This window comes from Triturus cristatus, chromosome 2_2 (assembly GCF_964204655.1).
Source record: "Triturus cristatus chromosome 2_2, aTriCri1.1, whole genome shotgun sequence".
NCBI lineage: Eukaryota > Metazoa > Chordata > Amphibia > Caudata > Salamandridae > Triturus > Triturus cristatus.
Window position 1 is genome coordinate 60,820,061 of NC_140582.1, and position 24,563 is coordinate 60,844,623.

General features: G+C 45.4%; 1 protein-coding gene across 2 annotated transcripts in view; it reads right to left on the reverse strand.

Annotated features, from left to right (window-relative positions):
• The window catches only part of GRSF1 (G-rich RNA sequence binding factor 1), a 300,991-nt gene that overhangs the window by 64,095 nt on the left and 212,333 nt on the right, over nucleotides 1-24,563 (reverse strand). For both annotated transcript variants that reach the window (XM_085640993.1, XM_085640994.1), the window contains exon 7: nucleotides 9,692-9,813. In XM_085640993.1, the coding sequence (XP_085497119.1) occupies nucleotides 9,692-9,813 (122 nt within the window). The remainder of the gene's footprint in view (nucleotides 1-9,691; nucleotides 9,814-24,563) is intronic.

Genomic DNA, 24,563 nt, shown 5'->3' on the forward strand with positions numbered 1-24,563 from the left:
CTGTTGCTTATTGCTATTTTGGGTGTCAAACTGGTAAACATGAGATGAGATCGATGCACAGTGTTAAGAAATGTAAAAAATGACAATGACAAAATAATGAAGTGATACCAATACAAAATGTGCCGCTATACACCGCAAAATTTCCCGCTTCAGGCTGCATAACAGTCAACCCTGCAACACAACTTGGTCCTCCCCTGCCGTGTGATTGCAGTGGCCATGCTCTTAGTTCACTAATAGCATTGTTATCAGGGCGGGTCCAGGAAGATTTCTCAGTTCATATTTAAAAACATTCAATTTTAATAACTGCTCCTCAATGCTTGATATAACCTGAGGGTGAAGGTGAAAAGCTTCTAGATGTTAAGGTACACTTTTTTGATTTTTGAAGACACCTTATTGTTTTCTACAATGATATTTGTTGCAAGATTTACTTGTAACATACTTTAAGGCTCAACTCATGCATGGGCTCTTGGAGTCAGAGCCAACCATTCACGTTTTATTTAGTTCGATTCTCTATGAGAACCGTGCTGGCTCGCCGACCTCTAACTAGGACTGAAAAACCCCAAAGAGAATGGGTGCGGGAAAAGGCTCCCTCACTGGACGGTGTGGAGGCACACTCCCAAAATGCCACAAGGAGCATGTTCCCTCCTAGATGCCGTTTTATGAGGCAGTCCCCCCCAGGCCGAAAGTCAGTCCATGATGCCCTAGTCAAAGATGGCTTTGAAGGAAAAAGGGCCCTTCGAATGTTGGGGAGAGAAAATCTTTAACAGCCTCTCGACGATGGTCTCAACGTAAGCTTCATTTTAAGGCAATGCCTTCTAGCCAAAATATCTTGGTCAGGTGGTTGACAGAACAGGAGCCTGGAGCGCTGATCCATACTACAGAGGTGTAATGCAGAATGCTGGGGTCAGGGCCTAACTAGACCTGAACTTCGGTGGGGGGCTAGTACTAAACAGTGTTGGTAGAGCTACCATTTCACACACTAAAGGCGGAGACAGCATTAGAATACATGTTTGGAAGGCCAATAGGTCCAGGTTTAATGCGCCAATGCATGGAAAAGGCATATGCACATGCCTGTCCTTTCGAGCAGTGGCACATTAAAGTCAGATATTTTGTCTTCACCAATGCATTCCCCTAAGATACTGAGCACTGCTGGAGCTTAAAGTGTGTCCACAAGACCTGTGAGCATCGGATGTCTGCAAAATGGTTGGTACCAAGCGAGTCCTGTGCACGTCAGAAATGAAAGCACTGAAGGCTTACTAGAAAAGTGTGGTTTCTGATTGAAAGTAGCATGAACTGTATAATGATAACATGCTTCCAGGGAACAAGATGTGTGTGGAGGAATCTCCCAATGTGCCCAAGAAACTTCTACCACAGACATTGAGAAATAGACTTGAGGTGTCAAAATTAAACAGAGATAAAGAAAATCGTGGGAGCTTCTATCTGGTTGTCACAAACTCACCAACAGCTCAAAAGGAAGGGGTATCCACAGAGAATATTAAGCTGGGTACCTGTTCACGGTGTAAAAGCATGCACATGTTGATATTTCTATAGCATGGACCTATCCAGAGAGCAACAGTGTTGCCCATTACGGGAAGTGATGGAAAATGGTGTAAGACTGTATTCATCAAGTGGTGCTTGTATCTTTTTGGTTCACACACTTACACTAGTATCTCTCACATTTTAAATTTTAGGCACATTGCGATTAAATGATCTACCAGGACTGCACAATTTTCAGTCAAATCCAAGATGGATTGAAATCAAGGTCCTCAGATCGACAGCTTAGCTATTAGACATCTCCTTCCTTAGTTGATGTACTAGAAATTGATGTTTTAACATTGCCATTAGGCATCATTCCTCATGCTGTGTAGTGAGTGGACCGAATGCAAATTATTTTGGTATTTAAGTTTTATACATGGGTGGCACCTAAATGAGTTGTCTCTTGTTTAAGGTTGAGGTTTATTTAGATGCATGTACACAATGTTTAAAGTTAAGTACATACAGAGCATGAAAAATAGGTAACTGTGTTATCTGTTCCAATATTACCATTGAGGGGTTCTGGTGATATCTTTGGCCCTGTAGTTTGCAAATTTCACCAGAAGTTCGAGATGGCAATGACAAGGTACCCGTTATGTATTGTGTTGTATTACAAGCTGTTTTATTCAAAGTGCAGCTAACAATAGGCATTGACTAGAATAAAAATGTGAGGTTGTGTTCACTTGTTACAGCTAAATCCTTGACAAAAACAATAGGCAATTGTGAGTTCAGGGGATTTATGTGAATCTGTGGCTGCAGAGTTTACAGTATAATTATGGATTTTCTGAATCTGCCACATAATTTCCAAAATATGCAGATTTCACCAAAAGTGTTGTTTCCTGCTAAAACAGATTAAAATAATACTGCCTGACAAAGTGCCCAATAATTTTCATTTTTTGTCACATACTTCCGATAATCTTTGTCTTCCAAGCTGCATAATCCTAGTAGCCTGGACAATGTAAAAACCTCTGCACAGTGGCGACAAATTCTGTATTTCACACGAAATCATGAAATATTTTCCATATTTCACAGTTCCCTATGGTAGGGCACAAACGGGTGATGAATCTTTCTGCCATTTTTGGCCCTGCAATACTTCTTTAAAATGCCTAAACATTGCTGCGAGAGAAAGAAGGATACATTGTAAATTACAACTATACAGCCAGTTTCCATTTTGTTAGCTCTAAATTAATTTTCTTATAATAATACACACCTAAGCCAAACTTGCACTCAGTCACTGTTTCTTTCTCTCCAAATGAAAGAAGGTTAGACACATATTTAAATGTGTGCATGCTGCAACAGAAATTCATGATGGGAAGTGGTGTTGGCAGCCATATTAGTGAAGTAGCTGAAGCCATGTAAAAATTACAATAATTCTTGTTATGGTGAGTATCGACAGCATAAGACACTTCTGCAGGATTCAACAGATATAGCCAGGAGACCTGGGAGAAGACCCATGCATTTGGAAAAGTGTGTGCCTACAATACAGCTGCACTGCTCTCAAAGGGCTCCTGTATCTCCAGTCAGTGCACAATGCCTGTACCCTCAGTCAGTGCAGAGCTTTTGTTCCTTCATCTGAACAGATGCACTTCACAAATACCCTTAATCTAAAGTTTGCCTTAGCATTATTGTTGTGGTGTTGTTCATACATCTCTCACTCTGGTGTTTCCTGTTTTACACTGTGTCTCTATTCTTTACCATCGCAGTCACACTCTCCTCATTTCTTTCTTACCCTTGAATCCATATTCACACCTATTCTTAATTCTTTTCCACTACTATCTACCTTGTCTTTCTCTCTCTTCAATTACTTCTCTCAATCCCTTCTCGCTCACTGTCATCCTCCCTCCCACCTTCTCCTCCTCACTCCCTACCAGGAAGAGGAACCTGGATGAGAGATGTGTGATACTCCCACAGAATATTAGCTGGTCCTGGTTACTCAGTTCCCGTAGAACCTCAGGTTTATTATAGGAATGAATGCTGGAAGAGCTCCACTCTGGCTGTGAACCGGCTCACCCCGATCTACGTCTGCACAGTGGCTCGCCACTGTCTGCAATGGAGCTCAGCTGCATACTTGGAAGAGCTCAGCTCTGTCAACCCAGGGTCACAGTGGCATGTATGCAGGAATTCAGCTCCAACTCAATGATAGAAATTACCTATGGGTACACGGTCTCTGCTCTATCTGTGCCTGGGTTCAGCACTATGTATGCAAGGACTTGAATGCATCTGGTCTGTAGCTCAGCTCTATCTGCAGAGCAGTGAGTTCAGCTGAGAAAGATAATGTATGTTTGTGGCAGATCCTCACACTCTCTGTATGCAAAATAACCTACTTTTTTCAGTGGAATCTATGTCTTAAGTGTTCTGCCTATCTCCAGGAGAAAAACCAACTTCCTCTCCTTAATAAAATAGGCACCACAAAGAGCTTCTTGATATCGACCAGGCTTCACCCTTTTGAATGGTGATTTTTTTTATTGACTTTGAGCCGCAAGAATTTGGACACATGGTGCTGATCTCTTTTTACCCTGTCTTCTTATCCCTCTCAATGGCACACAGTCTTCTTTCCCAGAGAGCCATTTGATGTGAACGTCTTCTTGATGTTCATTGCATTTATGTCATTTTGGTATGTGCTTCTGGTCTACATTTGTAGTGAGGACATTTAAAAAGAGCAGGGAAGATCAGGCTCAGAAAAGGAGACAATGATAAATATGAAACTAAACAAAGGTGAAATGCCTAGGGTTTAAAGGGGCAGTTGAGAAAAATGAAAAGATATGATGTCAGGGAGTAGGAGAGAAGGCAGCAACATGTGAAGAGAGTGACAAGAGGGATATAGGGTAGGATGACCAGTGCTGAAGTCTAGGTGACTACCTATGGGCATTACAAAAGAAGTTAAACCACACTGTAGCAGAAAAGAATGGGTCTAAGTAGAAAAGCCAAGTTAAAGAAAAAACAAAATTTGAACTCTTGTCTGTGAGCACCAAGTGTGAGCTTTAAAACAGGTAGACTCTGAAAAAAGGAGCGAGATGGACCATGTCTCTGAAGAAGGTGCGTTGACCCATGGGTCTACCCTTATCGGTTTGGATCCTTTGAAGTGTGAATGTGTCTTGAATTTGGAGCAGGCACCATTCTCCCCTTGGCTCAAGGTTTTCTAACCACTAACTGTCACTTGTAGAGACGGCAAGAATGATCAAGAGGTACAACACACAAGGGCAGAGCAAGCTAGGGAAACCACTGTTGGCAGAAAGCTTTGGTGGGTAGAAGTGCCAGGTGCTGTTTATCCACAGCATCATTCTGAACCACCTCTTCAGTCTATTACGTGTTTGTCCACTAAACAAAAAAGGGCAAGAAGCACAAAAGGACCTTCTGGGAGGTGGATTGTGAGATGTCTAATGGCTTTAAAAAGCCATGCAGTGATTGGACAATAGCTCCGTCGACCTGAACGGAGCCTCCCAGCCCCACGCTGCCTCAGTGCACACCACAGGGTTGTCAAAAACGGTTATAAAAGTTTCCGGCGTACCATACACGGTGAGGAATGCTGGCTGCTGCTTTGGAGTCATAAATTAATGGCCAAATGGTTACTATAGGTAGGTCTCGACCTTGTGTGGACACAGTGTGGATAATGTGTACAGTTGTCCGGCATGGGGCACACGTCATCACTACGTGTGCTAGGTTCCGATTGGCTATGTGTTCCTAACTCATGCAGCATCTGACCTTTTTATAGTGTTTTTTGAAGCATGAATACTCCCTCCGGCCAAGTGTCGTTTATTGGGGAAATCTCCCCTGACCGTTGTAATGTCGCAGCGCCTATGTGTGGGATTCATCAAGAGTATCCTGCCCAGGTGTCTGCCTGCCAGCTATGCACCCTTCCACTTGTAACATATCAATCAGTAATCCCGGGCCTAGGTCTCAGGACCTGCTTGATTACATATTTTCTTTGACGTAATTTAATCTTGGGCAACTAGAATTACCAGAATTATAGGGCTATTTCTCGAATCTGCCTTATACAAGATGGCTTTAGAACCTCAGTAATTTGATTCTTATGAATACAAGTTATGTATCATTAATACAGCATCAACCATTGATAAACCGCATGTCAATTTAACGGTCTCACTAAAAGATTGGCTTATAACATTTCATCTCTTCAGTTCTACTATTTTTAAATTTTTCTGCTTTCATGTTCTTCCAATTGTCTCTCTCACTTAATACTCAACGTTTTTCTGTGTTGCAAACCTTCTTCTCGAAATATACATTACAATTTCAGTTTTTTCATAATAAATACAAAACGCTCTGGTAAGTACCAGGACCTGATAAAGCGACATACTTAATGTTCTTGTCACAAAACACATGTTGGCAATTCATGGCATGCTTAAAAAATACAAATAAAAGATTTTTTTTCTAATCACCTTAATGGATGTCTAAGGGCCAGACCTACGACGTGATTTTGCATGCGCAAACGGGTTTGTGACCCGTTCGCACATGCAAAATCACTGTGGGCCATGTACAAACACTATTGTGCGACTCACAAAAAACTGTGACTCGCAAAATAGTGTTTAACGACTTGCAATTAGGAAGGGGCGTTCCAAGGGCGTCCCTTCCTAACTGCGACTTGCAGCCCTATGTGTGAATGTTTTGGGACAGCAGTAGCAGTTGCAAAACACTCGCAAATTATGGTAATGCAGTCACAAATGAGAAGGGGTCCCCAGGAGACCCCTTCCCCTTTGTGACAGGCTCTGAAATATGTTTTGAGGGCAGGCAGTGGTCCCACAAAAATTAAATTAAAACGTTTACTTTTTTCTTTTATAAATGCATCCCGTTTTCCTTGAAGGAAAACGGGCTGCATTTAAATGAAAATCTGCTTTATTGAAAAGCAGTCACAGACATGGTGGTCTGCTGATCCCAGCAGGCCACCATCCCTGTGAGCACTGGCCATTCCCAATGGGGTCGCAAATAGCGAGTGGCTCATTAATATTCATGAGCCTCGCATTTGCGACCCCATTGGCAATCGCTAACAGTTTCTCTGAGACTGTTGTACATTCTAAATTGTGACTCGCAATTTGCGACTCGCATTGGAGTGCAAATTGCGAGTCGCAATTTGAAGTGGTCGTACATCTGGCCCTATGCCTCTAATCTGTCATTTATATACAAGTAAGTAAATCCAGGAATGGATTCTAGAACACGTTTGGCTTTCTTGGGGGATCACACTCTATTAGGGCTTCCTTCCAATTTCTTGAAGGATTCTAACTGCTGCCGAGTCTAGGATTGGCCAGGAAACTTGAGGCATACCAGCTGTGGATGGGCCCGAGTCAGATGACTGGCATGGAGTCCTAATTTGCAGAATATCTGCGTAGTTGTTCATAATAATCATGTTATACACTTGTTCTGTAGACAAGTTCTGCAAAATAAATAATCATATAGTTATAAGACGCCAATCATTGTGAACGCACATTGGAGTAGGAGGGCAGGGCTCTCTTATAACCTGTAGATAAGAGCTTCTCTGACAGGATTATTTCACTCCTAAACAAAGCATAACTCATTAGAGAAGGAGTGAGAGACGCATGCAAATACTTTTCTCAAAAAAGGGTAACAGACGAGTGGGGCTGAGGGAATATACTGGTTGTGACCCCAATAACATTAACAGTTCAGCTATGCATTCTTTATGTGCGCTGACAATACTCAGCTTGTTCTAAAAAGTACGAAAGATCCAAGGACAAGTGGTGCGAATCTACATCAATGTCTGATAGCGGTTGAAGTGGGGATGAGCTGTAATCAGCTAGCATTTAACAGAATCAAAACGGACATGCTTCATCATATTTGTGGCTACTATTTCGAGTTTTGGGTGCCTTCCTTGCCCCAGTTCCACGTGACTCGCATTTAGATCTCAAACCCCCAATTGAGGTAGTGGTCAGTTTGTGTTTTAACCATCTGCTGAGCCTGAAAATGTTTCTGAACTTTTTCACTTTCTCGTAAGGTTCAGATTATGAATTTCTTAACAGCTGGACTATTGCAATACAGTCTATCTGGACCTACAAGATATCCTGGACAACTGTTAAGATCACAAGGCAAATGTTTTCTCCAGGTTCCCAAAGTGAAACACACCTTCTCAGTGACGGTGGACTTTCACTGCAACCTTGTTCCTTTTGCTGTGTATCATGATTCAATTCTACCTAGACTTCAGATCACACTGCCAACCATCCTTTACCAGTTTAAGGAATGGCTATATATGAATTATACTGTTGCTATGTCTGAGCCATGGTGCCCTTTGGTGACAAGCACTCTATTAATGCCTATAAATATATACATCTTTACCAAGCCTACTTCTACGCTCTCTCTGTGGTAAGTCATTACCCCCTATGTACAGTACACTATTGACTTTGAACATAAGATGTTAATTAATTATTCAGCGTAAATAGAGGGGATGTCAGGCTACAGATTTTTTTTAAAACAATGTTATTAATTTCTACTGATTGGACTATGAAAGATCATGACTATGAAGTAGACCAAATTGCAGCAGGTATAATAAGAATTTAGTGGTACTGAAAATGTCAAAAAGCTTACATTCGAGGAATGGCTGGAGGCAGTGGGTAAGGTGATTTTTATGGAAAGAATGACTTCTCAGGTGAGAGGGCTGTGATGCCTTCCTTGTTATATGAGAGAGCTACAATGAAATGTCTGACTAAGGATGGTGTCAATTCCTTCATGAATTGTACATGAGGAGCAGAGCGGTTTAGCAGAGTTTGGATGTTAAAATGCTTTGCCTGGGTACTCTTAGAAATACATATTGTACGATAATTTAAATAAACTAGCTAGTGGTAACAAACAGAGTGCAATGTTCGTATATGAAAAACAGATGATGAATGTTGTTCATAGCAAGAGCAGAGGATAGTGGGATGCTGGCCAAGGAACAGACAGAAAATCAAGGGTAAGCAATACAAAAATGTCAGACCAACATATGAAAATGATGGCAAATACAACAGGATCCAAGAAAGAAGTGCAACAGTGAACAACAATGGAACCTTTCACGTAGGCTTGATTTTGTGAACTCAACGAAACTAAGAGGACTCATACTTTAAGACTGTCCGCGCAGTTCCTGAAGGGGTTTGTGACTTGTCTGTAGAGATTATTACTGAGTAGCAGCAAAGGAGGGTTAAATCCTGTCTTTCCACGGTCCAAAATGTTGCTGCATATTAATTTATAAATGAATAAAGATTGTAGGGAAAAAAACAATCAATTAGATTGTTCGGGGGAAAATAAATCCTATCAATGATGTATATTTTAAAAAAAGAAACAAAAAAAAAACTAATACTACTGAGCAGGAGAACCGCTTTCCACGCCCACGGCCCACCCATGTAAAGACAAAATTGAAAGCTGATATAGGGAGCACTGCAAGCACCAAGGCAGGTATTCGTTAAATCAAACCACCAAGTGGGGCGCCGCAGCTACCCCAGACTGGAAATCCTATAACAAAGCAACATCTATGACAACAATATAACACTGTTTGGGACATAATATGGCCCCAGTGGTGGTCTGAGCACATCAACAAAGTTCAGTTGCACCCTCAAAGTAAACGGTTCTAAAAAATGCATCAGAAGATCTGGTTTACATGTTAAGTGGCAAACTTGAAATTTATACACAGCAACATATTGCACATTAACTTTGGACAAACGGCCCATGAGTTTGTAGAAAGCTTATGTATGGGCACATCTTTATATTGTTTAGATAACCTATTATTACAGCAAAATTATCATGCAAAAGTAAGCCAAGTCTTTATGACAGGCCAAGCGAAAAAGTTATAAATCAGCGAAATGTTGTTTCAGAAATAATATACACATCAAAGTATACACACCGGGTTTCGAGTACAAGCTACATATGTTGTATATGCAGTCTAACAAAAAGCTACTTGATTTCCAATCTGCAAACGTAACTGTAACACAAAGGGACATTGGCAATATTCACGAAATACTATGATGATGATAGCCGCATACAATGAAAAATCCTGAAAAACACATTTAGTTCCACATACACACATATATATATACCAACCAGGTGCTCTTGGAGTAGGCACATATACTGACAAATCCTTTTCATATACAACATTTGTATCACTTGCTCAGACACCCACACTGTTTGTCTTCTGAAAGTATTTACAAGAGATCATACAAAAACCTACATTTGCAATATCCTCTGCTGAAGCTTGGAAGGGCAGCCCTCTCATGTGGATAGTAGGTACATATGACGTGTTCCCAAACTCAGGACTATCCAAAGGCCTCTCAGTAATTTCTTTAAAGTATTCTGTGAAGTTACAAAATATTTATCACTTCATGCATGGCAAAAGTGTGCAGATAGATTCTTTATTAGCCCAACTTTAAACAGCCACTAAAACATAATGCTTTACTAGAAATAGAAGTAGTGATTAAAAATGCCATGGTACACTATTGTTTTCATCTTTTACTTTATATACAGGCGTAAATGGCATAAAACAAACCATCATTTCAATACCACAGGAAGACGGGAAACGCACAACAGGTCCTAAAGGCTATTTGGGGCTCTGTTTATTGGACTTTAAAAATTCCAGTTGTATTCTTATTAATCAGTGAAAATACACATCATTGGCGGAGGAAGGTAGGTCTTCTATTGGGAATGAATAGGACAACATGGTTATGCACTTTCTGAGCAGTATTTGGAAGAGCAGATGAACAAGTTACTTACCTTCGATAACGATGTTTCTGTAAGAAACATTAGTAGTGATAGATTCCTTACCTTAGAATTACTCCCAGGCGTCAGGCTGGATCCGGAAAGTTTTCGTCAGCAGTACCCCTGCGCGTCAGTAGGTGGCGTCGTGCAGCTCTGCGTCCGTTGTCAGCGTCGTGATCGCCGGGATGACATCGCGGGCAGTACTTAGACGCTGCCACGCGCGCTGACGTCAGTTCTGTACACGACTTTCCGCGCCAGGAACGAAGAGCCATGCAAGATACTGACCACTGGTGCCTTGAAACTAGGGCCCTGAAAGGGATGACCTTAACCCTAGAAATCAGTTCGCAGAACAGGGAGGATGGGTGGGGTGGTAAGGAATCTATAACTACTAATGTTTCTTACAGATACATTGTTACTGAAGGTAAGTAACTTGTTCATCTGAAAGAAACACGTAGTGATAGATTACTTACCTTAGAATAGATACCCCAGCAATACCAACCCCGGTGGTGGGCCTGCGAACCAAGATCACACCAGAAAGTCCTGGAGAACAGAACGGCCAAAAAAGACGTCTCTCCGGACTTGGCTGTCCAGGCAATAATGTTTTGTAAACGTGTGCAGCGAGGCCAACGTAGCTGCCTGACAGATGTCTTGCAGGGGGACACCCTGTCCCAATGCAGTAGTGGCTGCAGTTGCTCGAGTGGAATGAGCACGCAGCCCCACCGGAGGCTCTTTTTTAGCCGGAGAATAACAGGCTTTGATGCACAAGACAACCCAGCGGGAGATAGTCCTCTTGTGCACAGCCCAACCTTTCTTGGTGCCAACGTAGCCAACAAAGAGTTGGTCATCCACCCTGAACTGTTGTGTGCAGTGGAGGTAAAACTAAAGCGCACGTTTTGGGTCCAGACGGTGCAGCCTTTCTTCCTCTCTGGAAGGATGTGGAGTAGGGAAGAAAGTGGGCAAGGTAACAGTCTGCCCAATATGAAAGGCCGTGACAACTTTTGGCAAAAAGGAAGGCCGGGGCCTGAGCACCACCTTGTCCGGATGAATGGAAAGGAAAGGAGGCTTACAAGAAAGAGCCTGGAGCTCACTCACTCGCCTAGCAGAGGTGATGGCAACCAGGAAGGCAGTCTTCAGAGTCAAAAGACGAAGAGGACAGTTGTGAAGCGGCTCGAAAGGAGCGCACATCAGATAAGTTAGAACTAGATTCAAGTCCCACTGTGGCATCACAAACGGAATAGGAGGGAAAAGGTGTGTAATGCCTTTGAGAAATCTATTTACAACAGGGGACTTGAAAAGAGAGGGCTGATCAGGTAGTCTGAGAAAGGTCGAAATAACAGAAAGATAGCCTTTAATAGTGCCCAGAGCAGAGTCCTGCCGGTCCAAAGAAAGAACAAAAGGACCTCGGAAAGAGGGGCAGAAAGGGGATCCACAGCCTTTGCTGTGCACCATGCCACAAATTTGTTCCACCTGCAGGCGTATACCACTTTAGTGGAGGGACGCGTGGCTGCCAGAATGACATCACAGACTTTAGGAGGCAAGTCAAACTGAATCAACTGTCGCCGCTCAATCTCCATGCAAGGAGGTGGAGACTGGACAGGTTCGGGTGCAGGACCGTCCCCTGTTGCTGCGACAGAACATCCTCATGAAGAGGCAGACAAATCGGGGGATCCACGCTCATACAGAGTAGCTCGGGATACCAAACTCTTCGATCCCAGTCCGGCGCCACAAGAATGACTTGGGCCCGGTCGCGTCTGATCTTCTTCAGCACTCTGAGCAGAAGTGGTATAGGCGGAAAGGCGTACAATAGACCGCAACTCCACTCACGACGAAAAGCGTCTCCGACCTAGTGCCGTCTTGGAAATTACAACGTGCAGAACTGCTGACATTGCCCGTTCTCTTTGGTGGCAAATAGATCTAACCAAGGCTCTACTCACTGTTGAAAGAGACCTTGCGCCACCTCCGAGTGAAGACGCCATTCGTGATCCATCATAAACCTGCGGCTGAGCTCGTCTGCCCTGGCGTTCAGTGAACCTGCCAGGTGTGGAAACACAAGGGAAATGCCCTGATGTTCCAGCCATGTCCAGAGGCGCAGAGCCTCCTGACATAGGGTCCACGACCCCACCCCGCCCTGCTTGTTGCAATACCACATGGCAGTGGTGTTGTCCGTGAACACCTGCACTACGCTCCCCTTGACAGAGGGAAGGAATGCCTTCAGTGCAAGACGGATCGCCCGAAGCTCCAGAAGGTTGATATGGAGCATGGACTCCGCTGGAGACCAGAGGCCTCTGATTTCCGCCTCTCCCATGAGGCCACCCCATCTCAGGAGGGACACATCCGTCACCACTGTGTGGTCCGGTTGGGGAAGGGAGAGGGATCTGCCGCTGACCCAATGTTGGTTCATGAGCCACCACTGCAACTGCTGTGCAGTGTCCTCCGAGATCTGGACGTGTCCGGACAGGTCCCCCTCATGCTGCGCCCACTGGAACTTCAGGTCCCTCTGCAGAGCCCGCATATGCCATCTGGCACAGTTGATCAGCAGGATGCAGGAGGCCATGAGGCCCAGCAGCCTCAGGGTCATCCTGACCGAAACCCAGGACAAGGGCCGAAAGATCGGATTCATAGCCTGAATGTACCGGACTCGCTGTTTGGGAGGATAAACCCGAAACTGCGCCGTGTCCAGAACCGCTCCGATGAAAAGGAGCTTCTGAGAGGGTACCAGGTGCGACTTTGGCACGTTGATGGAGAACCCCAGCAAATGCAGGTCGGCCGTAGTCTGGAGGTGGGAGACAACTGCCTGGGGCGAGCCCGCCTTTAACAGCCAGTCGGCGAGATAGGGTAAGACTGAAACCCCTGATCTGCGCAGATGAGCTGCGACCACCGCCATCACTTTCGTGAACACCCGAGGGGCACTGGTAAGGCCAAAAGGGAGCATCTTGAACTTCTCCTTCCGGAGGAAGCCGTTGACGTTCTGAAGGTCTAAGATAGGACGCAGGCCCTTGTCCTTCTTTGGAACCACGAAGTAGTGGGAATAGCAGCCACGACCTACTTCGGGCGTCGGAACGCGCTCAATGGCCCCCTTGGCCAAGAGGGCCGCAACTTCCTGCTGGAGAAGAGCCAAGTGATCCCCCGACATGCAGTGGTACTGAGGTGGCATGGCTGGAGGGGTAGTCTCGAAGGGGAGGGAGTAGCCCCTTTGGACAATTTGCAGCACCCACTGGTCCGATGTGATGATGTGGCAGTGGGGGAGAGGATGGCGAATCCGTCTGCCCACTGAGTTTGATGGACCTGAAAGGACGGACTAGGAAGGCTTAGCAGTGGATGCCGCGGGGGTGGAGGTGGACTGACCCGCCCGCTGGCCCCCTGAACCTCCTCGACGGTTCCCACGTCCGCGCTGAGGTTGTTGCTGTGCTGGCCTGTGGCTCTGCGAACATAGTAGGACACCCCTTATGCGGCCACGAAAGGAGCAAAAGGCAGAAGGTGGAGGAGGCTGAGTGGCCGACAGGCCCAAGGACTTGGCCATAGCCCGTGAGTCCTTAAAGCGCTCCAGCGCACTATCTGCCTTATTGCCAAAAAGGCGAATGTCATCAAAGGGCATGTCCATCAGGGTATTCCGGACATCCCCTCGAAAAGCCAGTTGTTCTCAGCCAGGCGTGGCACCTAAGCGCCACCGCCGTGGAAATCGCCCTGCCCAGCGAGTCGGCGGTGTCAAGCACACAACGAATGGTGAACTTAACTGCGTCTCTCCCAGCAGCAACAGCTTGGGTGAGTACTGTCTGGACCTCCTCCGGACAGCTAGGCATCACATGCGCAACCGTGTCCCACATAGAGTGGGAATAACGGCCCAAGGGCATGCGGTGTTCACCGACCACAGCCCTAAGCTGGCAGATGAAAATAGCTTCTTGCCAAGCTGCTCCAGCTTTTTGGATTCCCTATCCAGAGGTGCGGAAGGGAACGCGCTTTGGGACGCAGAGGCCTGGACAACCAAGCTCTCAGGAGTAGGGTGTTGAGAGAGGAAGAGGGGATCGCCCAGAGCCGGGCGATGGCATCGGGCCACGTTCCTGTCCACAGGAGCCCCTGTGTTGGGCCTGGACCAAGTGCCCAAAAGAATATCAGAAAGTGCGTCATTAAAGGGCAGCAAGGGCTCCAAAGAGGTTGCTGCCAGTTGGAGCACTTCTGTCAGGATGTTCGTCCTGACGGCCACTGTAGGGAGTTCGAGGTGGAGGGCCTCGGCCGCCCTACGCAACACCACTGCGTAACCAGCTCCCTCCTCCGTAGCCACGGTAGGAGGTGACAGCATGCCAGGGTCCGGCGATGTGTCAAGACCACTGGCGTCCCCCAAATCCTCTTTCCAGTCTGGATCATAAGCACAGTCCTGTGCGAGAGGGTCCTAAGACCCCTCTCTGTCCTCCCCTTCCTCCGAAGTCTGTGGAACAGGCTGAAAATTCAGAGGACGGACATAGGGAACAAATACCATCGGCGCCGGAATCGGCGTCGATCGATGCCACTCCAGCTCCGTGTCCGGTTCAGGGCTTAAACCGGGGACGATGTTGTCCCGAGGAGCAGGCGACGTCCAAAGCGGTGCCGGTGGGGTCGACATCAGTGGAGGCGTAACAAGGTCAACTGGCGTCGACCGGGGTCCGATCCCAGATCCCATGGGGGCCTGCGACACCGGAGCCCACGGCGATGGAACAACAGGAGCCCCAGTCGGGCCCGCGGGGCCCTGAGGCGCACTGGCGGGGCCAGACGGCCCAAAGAGTCGGGCCATGGCAGCAAGAAAAATTGCACCTGAGCAAGCCGCGTTGGTGGCACCGACCGCACCCTCAGCCGCGACGGGCGAGGGGAAGTCGAGGAACAACGGCACTTCTTTGACTTCTTTTTGGAATGCTTCGACTTACCTGACCCCGAGTGCGAAGACTTAGATCCAGAAGAATGATGGTGACGACTCCGAAACTGGTCCCTCAACTTCCCATGGGACCGGGACCTTGAACGGCGCGGAGCCGACTGCTGGACTTACAGCAACTTTCGGGACCGCTCCAGCAAAGTTTTCGGCGCCATGGGCCGGCAGTCGGGGCACGTCTTGGAGTCGCCCCAGGCAGTAGAGGCACACTCGGTGTGGGTCCATCACCGACATCATGCGGTGACAGTCTCCACAGTTCTTAAACCCGGGCATCCCTACGGCACCAGGAGTGGATTGACTCAAGAAAAATAGGAGACAAAAAGCCTCCAAAAGCTCAGTCAAAAAATGACTGGGGGTACTAGCTCTTCCCAGATCTGACGTCAACACGCGTGGGCGGCGTCTAAATACTGCCCGCGACGTCATCCCGGCGATCATGACGCTGACGACGGACGCGGAGCAGCACAACGCCACCTACCGACGTGCAGGGGTACTGCTGACGAAAACTTTCCGGATCCAGCCTCACGCCTGGGGGTAATTCTAAGGTAAGGAATCTATCACTACGTGTTTCTTTCAGATGCATCGCTATTCACAGTTGATAACAGTCTTCGGGTGGCAACTTAGAATTATAAACTTGAAATTATGATTTTTATTACAAAACAACACTGTAATACTACATCTAACATCAAACTAACTATATACAAAAACCACATGGACTATCTTTGGAAAACCAAATGCAAAAGCATGCAGTGCCTGGAATCGTCTTCACAAAGCTGAGTGAGAAATAGAAAAAGACCCCTATCCCAGCTTTATTCATCCAAAAATATGGCTGTCACCACAGCAAAGAATTGGAAGTATTTGACTACCTCTCACCCGCACACTCTTGCTGCCCCTCTTTGTTGCAACAAGTGTTTTGTTCTCAACCTTTAATCCTTATTTGCTTTCAACTCTTACTGCCACCTATTTCGCCTCTGTATCACACCTATACATGCCCAACATTTCTCCAAGCCTCTTTCCCTATGTCAGATCTCGCATCATGCCTGTGACATGCAATCTTTCTAATACACCCTCTGAATCGCTCTTTAAATTGCTATCTACCCCCACCTCCTTATCACTCTTTCCTCGCTCCCTTCTTCAGATGACCTTTCCCAGGGATTTTCTCTGCTTCAGATGACCTTTATCCCTGGGATTTTCTCTGCTTCTTCTGCTACCTATACTAAACAATATTAAAGCCCACTCTTCTATCCTTAAAATCCTCACTCCTTCAGAGGAATGCTTTTAAACAACTTTGCTATTTTCTCTATCAAAAGCATGTGCTTTATCCATTTCCATCCACATTTCACTGCATGCACCCAGCTGAAACATTAATCCTTTCTTTTATCTCATTATCCTCGCCTTGCCATAATAAACACACATTTCATCTTATTCTTTTATTCTTTTTGATCTCAACACTTGTCATCCCAGGATCAGCTCTCTTGGTTCTCATCTTACTTATTATCTGACTTCTTTCATCCCATCACTTTTGCCTTCTGTTCTTCAGCACTGGGTCCTACAAAGGCGATTGCATCTTATATCTCCATATAACATTATTTTTCTTCTCTTGGTCTCTCATCACTTGTATACAGGTATTTCCAAGACCTCAACCTTTCACTTCAGTCTTATTACGGAGTGCCTCTCACAGATGTCCTGTAATTTCCGTGATTCAGCCTTTCCTAAAATTTAAATCAAGTCCTTTTCTACCACCTACCTTTACTGGTGTCCTCTCCCAACATCCGCTCCTTTTTCTTCCTCTGCAAAAAATGTCTGCAATATTTTCTTTACACAATTCCACAACTCTGCACTCCTGCCATTTCCAGCTCTACAATATCTGAAAAATCTTGTCTCTTCTCAATTTACGCCAACTATAATCCTAATTATTACTTTCACCCTTTCACACCTAGATTAATGCTCATCTCTCTCACTTGTGTTTGCCACCATCAGTCCATTCGCAACTCCTTTGTCATCACTCCTGTAGCTCAAGAATCCTTGAAGCGTTCAAGCACATGGTCTGCCTTGTCACCAAAAAGGTGAGTGCCATCAAAGGGCATGTCCATCAAGGAAGACTAGACGTCCCCTGAGAAGCAAGACGTCCTCAACCAGGCTTAGCGTCTAACAGCTACTGACGTGGCAATCGTTCTGCCCAGTGAGTCGGTGGTATCCAGTCCACATCGAATGGTGAATTTGGATGCGTCTCTCCCGTATGCAACTGCTTGAGAGAGAACAGCCCAGGCCTCCTCTGGGCACTGAGGCAGCACCTGCGTGACCGTACCAGATATAGTATGGGAGTACCGGCCTAAGAGGCACGCGGTATTCACCGACCCCAACACCAAGATGGAGAAAGAGAACATCTTCTTCCCAAGATAGTCCAGCTTCTTGGATTCCATATATGGGGGAGCAGAAGGGAATGCAACTTTTGATGATGAGCCTGGGACTACCAAGCTCTCAGGGGAGGGGTGTTGGATAAGGATCACTGGGTTGCCCGGAGCGGGGTAGCAGGTAAGCTTCCTATCCACAGGAGCCCCTGTGCTGAGCTTGGACCAAGTGCCCAGAAGGACATCCATGAGGCCTTCATTGAACAGCAAAAGGGGTTCAGAAGAGGAAGCCGCAGGCAGAGGCCCCTCTGTCAGGAGGTTAGTCCTGACTGCCACCGTAGGGAGCTCGAGGCCGAGGATCTCAGCTGCCCTCTAAACCACCATAGCATAGGAAGCTCCCTCCATCGTAGCCACGGTAGGGGAAGAAAGCAAGCCAGTTTTATGAGACGTGTTCAGACCACTGCCATCACCAATATCAATTTGCCAGCCTGGTTCCTCAGGCTGGTCAGTTAAAGGGTCCAGCGGCCCCTCCCAGTACTCTTCCTCACCTTCTGGCCCTAAAGGAGCACCACGAATGAACTCAGGGATGAAAGTGCCTTCCGGCTTCGGAATCGACGCCGGTCCGGCTCTGGGTCCACTTTCCAGATGGGGTCGGCGCCAACCGGTGGCACAGTATATGATGTCGGAATCGATGCCGGGGAAGGTTGAGTGAGATCGACCGTCGTCAATCCGGATCCAGTCCTGGATCCACGGGGACCCTCCGTATTAGGGGCCGAAGTCCTAGGTCCCCCCACCGACTCCACGGGGCCCGAAGGCACACAAGCGGAGATGAGCTGCTCATAGGGGAGGTACAAGGCCTCATAGAACTTCTGGATCTGGGCAGAAGACGCTCCGGCTCCCGAAATGGAAGAGAGGCGCGGAGCAATCTCAGAAGTAGGCGGCAGAGATGGGGCCCTAAAGCGACGATTGTGGGATCCCGCGTCGCCCGACCGATGGGGAGAAGTCGAAGAACACCTGTGCTTCTTTGACATCTTCTTGTGCTTCCCTGACTCACCCAACAACTTTGAATGCAAGGAGTGTGGGATCCGCAACCGTTCAAGACTTTCCCCTTGAACAAGAGTGACACGGAGCCCAGTGCCGGGCATACCGCAGCATTTTGGGACCGCTTCCGCAAAGCCTTCTGATTCATGGCCCGGCACTCGGAGCATGACTTCGGGTCGTTCTCACGCTCCAGACACCAAAGGCACATGAGGTGTGAATCCGTCACGGACATCATCCGGTGGCAGGAACCGCAGGGCTTGAAGCCGGTTCTTCGCTGGGACAAAAAGTAGAGAAAAGTTAGCCAAAAGGTGGCTAGGGGTAGCCCTCTTTGGATATGCGCAAGGCTGGTGCGGAAAAAGAAAAATGGACAACAGCGTGCATGGGCAGCCTCTATGTAGGTCCTGCGACGCCATCCTGGCGCCCATGATGCCGACGACAGAGGCGGACCCGAACGATATCACCTAACGACGCACAAGGGTACTGCTGAAGAAAAACATCTCCGGATCCAGACTGACACCTGGGGGAAATTCTAAGGTAAGGAATCTACAACTAACAGTCTCTATCAGATCACACTTGACTGCAATTTGAATGGTCCATATGTGATTTTGGAATTTGCCTGTCATTTATGGTTATGGGAGTCTCACGGACTAGAGTGAAAACGGTCTTTGAATATTTTATTTCATGGGTGTTTCTACTCCTTTAAGATCTTTCAGGATAGAGGCTGGGAAGGCTGAAGTAGACTTCTGAATTGTTTAAGGGCACATATAGGAGATTAGGTTAGGATTCAAGATACCAGGAATTGTAAGGAAGGGTTTGCTGAAGTTTCATCCTGTGTCAGTTATTCAGGAAGTGAAAAGGAATGCAGTCCAATTGAGTTCTCCTCAATGGTGGTATGTTGAGAGGGGGGGCAAATGTCAACTGTGGCTATCTGGTAGAGACCAATAAATATGGACTTGGTTGCTTACAACTGCTTTGTGGAAGAACAGATCGGGAACCTGAAGTTCATGTTCATGAACAAAACGGCTCATAACTAGTCTGCCTAGGTTTGCTAACAAACGGACTAGTGACTTACGTAACATACTAGTCCACACTCGTCCAAAAATTAAACAGAAGGATGAACAAGGAACACTATTGAACACCACCCCTGTACGTGGTCACTATCCCTGTGGACAATGTGGAGTCTGCTCACTGACAGGGACAACGAAGGAACTCCACTTGGAGGAAGGCAAAATTTGGACACAAAGAACACACACGAATTGCAATTCTAAGAACTGCGTATACCTTATCAAATGTCCCTGTAACTTACGATACGTGGGGATGACCACACGCCCAGTGAAGATAAGGATTATGGAACATCGCAGTAACATACGATGTGGTAGATCGATAACAAAAATGAGCTCTCACTTCATTTCGGGCCCACATGGGGTAGACGAGATGTCTTGGACGGTGATCGAAAGCAATGCCAGCTGGTCGAAAAAGAAACTGTTCGAAACAGAGCAGAGATGGATTTTCCGCTTGTCCACGCAGAAGGTGGGCCTAAACGATGTCATTCCATGGTCAGAAATCTAACTTGGGCACTGTGCATTCCAACTAGTACCCCAACACAATAGACCTCTGACTTATCATGTGTAGAGGCTCTTTTACATCTCTTTCCACGCTCTTAGCTTCCACACACTTAGGGGCCTGATAGTGAGTCCAGTTGACCCAACTTTTTAATACTTGCAGTTTTTTCCCCCCGAGATAATGGACCTCTGACTTATCATGTTTAGAGGCTCCTTTATATCTTTTTCCACGCTCTTAACTTCCACACTCTAATGGGCCTGATATGGAGTCCAGTTGACCCAACTTTTCAATATTCACAGTTCTGTTCCCCTAGATCTATACATCAGGTCTATGGTATTCTCCTCATTTTAGCTGTGTCTTTTATTTTAATTTGTCCTTGTATTCCCATGGACACATTCTTCCACACTTACCGAACTCTCAGTACTATTACCCGAGTCATTAGTGCATGAGGAATTAAAAATCCTCATTGTGTCCTCTTTTTCGAGTCTTCTTCAATTTTTTTGCAAAAACTTTATTGTAAAACACCCCACATCATCATATACGATGTTTACTCGGCACCCCGTCGGGACCGAGTCTGCTTACACATAGTCAGGCATTCTTCTCAGGACAAGATGGCGCCCACGCAAGCTACGTCGACGTTCCTGCTGACGCAACCTAGGTCCCGGAAACCTGATTCCCTTCAAATACGTGCATCGCGGGTTACCGGGTAATATCCAGAAGCGGGCGAGGTTTCTGAATAGCAGGCATTGTCCTCCTTGGAACCGGTAAGTGCTGAATACCCCCGCGCCTCGTTGAGGTGCAACACGCGCTTTAACATTATTGTCTATGTTCTTTACCCCGTCCGGCTCGCTAATACGCATGTTCCTTCTCTCCTTGCAAGTCACTTACTTGAAATCCTAGCGCATGGTTACAGATATACCACTGCCATTGTAGTAATTCCATCCATGAGGGGTCCCTCCATGAAGGGCTCCCCTCCCCCTCCTCACTCTTCTTCTCCACCGGGCTAAAAATTTGCTTACACTCCCGGGTGGATACTTTCGGTCTAGTGATAGTCTTCATTTTGAGTTACTGTTCTGGATATGGTTATGAAAGTCATCGCCTCCTTTTTATCCAATTGCACGCCCATGTTAAGCCTACTATATAAGTATATGTGTTGTCTTTTGTTCCCTTCCGTCTCTCTTTATTCCAGTTGTGTATCCCTTTTAATTCGAGGGCCAACTTTCCCCTTCCATGTAGTGGGACTTTCTACCAAGTAAGGTAAGCGCCTTCTCAGCTTTGCTATGTGTTGCCCCACACGTTTGCGGGCCAGCACTTATGGTTGGGTTGGTTTGTGTGTTCTGTGTCAGTCAACACATATGAATAATGATTTTAAATGTGCACTTCTCTTGTTACTGTGAAGTTGAACTTCTTTATCAGCGTGGGAGAGAGTTTTAGTCACCCTGTTGAATATTACTCAATAGACGCACCACTGTGGGTAGCCCACAGCTTGCACGTAATCTGTTTGTTTTCTTCCCCAGCTCGTTGTAGACCTTATCTACTTATGTCGCTCCTTATACCCTCTATGTTTGTCTTTCTGTTTTCCCCTTCCACTTCTCTATCTATTTAGGTGGAGAGGCTAGGCGGAGTTCCGCCTGGGGATCAATATCCATTCTTACTACACCATCCGATTGCGGATGTTTCTATTTTATTTTTGGTGCTCTCCATTGGGGTTCACCTGCACCTTTCATAGGTACTGAAGAAGTGTCGCTCGAATATGGAGCATATATGACACGAAACATGTCGACCTTATAAAATCACCAGCCACCTAGGTACATTACGCCCTGTTGGTGGCACCACTGTTTTTACTCAGTCCCAGGTTTATCTTTTGAATTAAAGTATTCCTAGACCTGTAGCCTGTTTTAAACTCACCCATTTATGTTATCTTACACATAGCACCAGTTGCCCACAAACACCCTTCACATACGGCGATCTCAGATCAAAAGAACTCTGCCAAAGTAGCCACCAGGCCCGTTGGACATTGCAGCGCCGGTCCGACGAGGAGCGCCCTATGATGAAGCATGACACCCTAACAGGTGTGTGAGGGCTTTATGATCTGAAATTCAGATCTCCCAGTGACTATTCTACAGGCAGATAGTGACACCTCTCACACACATGCCCTAAGAGAGGAACTGCTCACCCATAGTGTCTTTTGCATATGTCCATAGAGGAGCATGGGTGTAGGACCTCTATAAATATTAGCTCTTCCGTCCCCCTGATTGATTATATATAAGTAGTTTTTATGTCTGATTCTCCAGAGAGGCACAAAGCAAATTGAGTATTCACTTTTGTGCTGTTGCTCTTGTTGGATGTGTTGGGATATCCTGAATTTAGTCATCTGTGTTGTCTTTTGTGTTCCCTTTATAAAAGTGGGGTTCATTCTTTCTTATTTGGTGTTTAGAGGACTCTCCTCAGTTGTTTGTTCCAATGCAGTATGAGAAAACGCTTTAGCAAGAATAGAAGACATATGTAGACTCAACAGAAGCAGTATTACTCAAGGAGGTGAAAGATTCAAGCTGTGTATGTAGTATAGAGAGATCCATTTACTGAACAACCATTATAAGATGCATGTTTAATAGCAAAAACAATTTATAAAATACTTAAAATAATGCAAAAGAACAATAAGGATGTACTCCAGTTTGGGAAGGGGCAGTATTACATTGCACTAACCAATTAACGCACATGGCAGATTAGGCTTCAGGGGAAGGATGTGCTTTGGTGGCAATAAGCCTAAATGCCGATAAGATTTCTGAGGGTCTTGGTCATTATGAGAGAATAGTCACCTATTAATGCATCTTGATGGTTGGGCACTATTGAGGAAATAGTGATCCGAGGATAGAGTTTTAAGCAAAGTGCGGACCAGGTATTCCTCAATGTCATAACTGTTACCTTGGTATTTATATGATCATATGTGATTAGTCTGTAAGAATTAACATTAGGTCTCAATTTCCCTCTTCTGTACAAAGAAAAACTGGTGACAAAATAATTTGTGTGTGGCAGTTAAGATGAAACTCTGAATTCCTATTCTCCGAGTCATCCACTCCATTTACTTTCCCTCTGTTTAAATCTGGGGCAGGAAGCGAGAAGCGAGATCGCAATGTGAGCATTTAGTATTCTAACCGCTCCACGGAACTTAATTTCCTGAACGCCTTTAGGGTACTGCCTGGTGATTTATTTGCTAAAGTATTTGAATGGTCTAAGCAATCTATCTAGTTAGTGTCCGTTAGACAAACGGGTGCTACAAAAATTACATTTACCTAATTTTTTTGCCTTTTGTTAGTAAGCCATCACTTCCCTTCCAACAAACAAAGAATTCTTTACTGCATTTATTAATTTAATTTTAAATATGTTAACTAATTAGTACAGCTCACATAAAAAAGTACCCACCTTTGGCATAATTTTAGGATGAAGGAGGCATCATTAAACTTTTGTAAACTAAATTTAAATTCAATTATTTTTTTATTAATTTTCATAGTATAACAACCATAAAATACATCACTGTTAGCACATGGTTACAGAATACAGAACTTTTTTCTTTTGGGATACATCGTAGAAGAGTTTGAAAGTGATAGCAGAACACAGTTCATGGCAATAGCATGCAGTACATAGGGTATCATCACATGGAACGTTCTTAGTCCTCTTTTCTAATCATCAAATACTCAGTGAATAGAGTCCAAATGTCACGTGGCCTAGATGAACTTTTAAATTCAATTGTTGATCTTTGAATAAAGGCAGATTGTCTTTTAGCTCCCACCAAAAATATTTTAATCACTGGTATTGAACACATTTGTATCTGATCTCTACGTTTTTTTGTATGCTGACAAATGTACTCTTAGTGGTACATAACTAAAGTCACATGCAAATAACTATATTAGACATTTGGCCAACACTGTTTGATCAGCTTTCAGCTCCTGGCAGTTACTCTGAGTATCACTTTAAATAACTAAGCTGTTTTGTTGCTTAGTATTTCCTAGTTGACAGCATTCTAGCATCTATAATACCTTTCATACAGATTTTAGAAGACATAAATGTTGAAATTATGACCTTTGCAGCCAAGATTCTAGTTGTAGACTTTATGGATCAGGATGTCATTTTTCCTCTTCCTTGCATTGTTAATATATCTTTTTGAAGAGGAACTGGGGATATTTGGGTTTGCCAAGTGTACTAGAGTGAGAACTATATTTAACATACACATCCAGTTGCTATCAGCATAGGATTCATTTTGACTTTTCAAACTGGATTTTTTTTTTACAGCTGGAGTAAGAGCTATGGAATTTCTCTGGAACTGTTTACGCAAATATCCTGCATCAACTTCTCAAACTTGCACTCCCTTTTAACTGTGGATTGTAAAGGCTGGATGTGTGGTTGTTGTATTTTCTCATCTAGGTTTGGGTTGCACCACATCTTGAAAACGTTTTCACTGCCTTTTGTTAAGTTCCCATTCATGAAAAGTGCTGGACTCC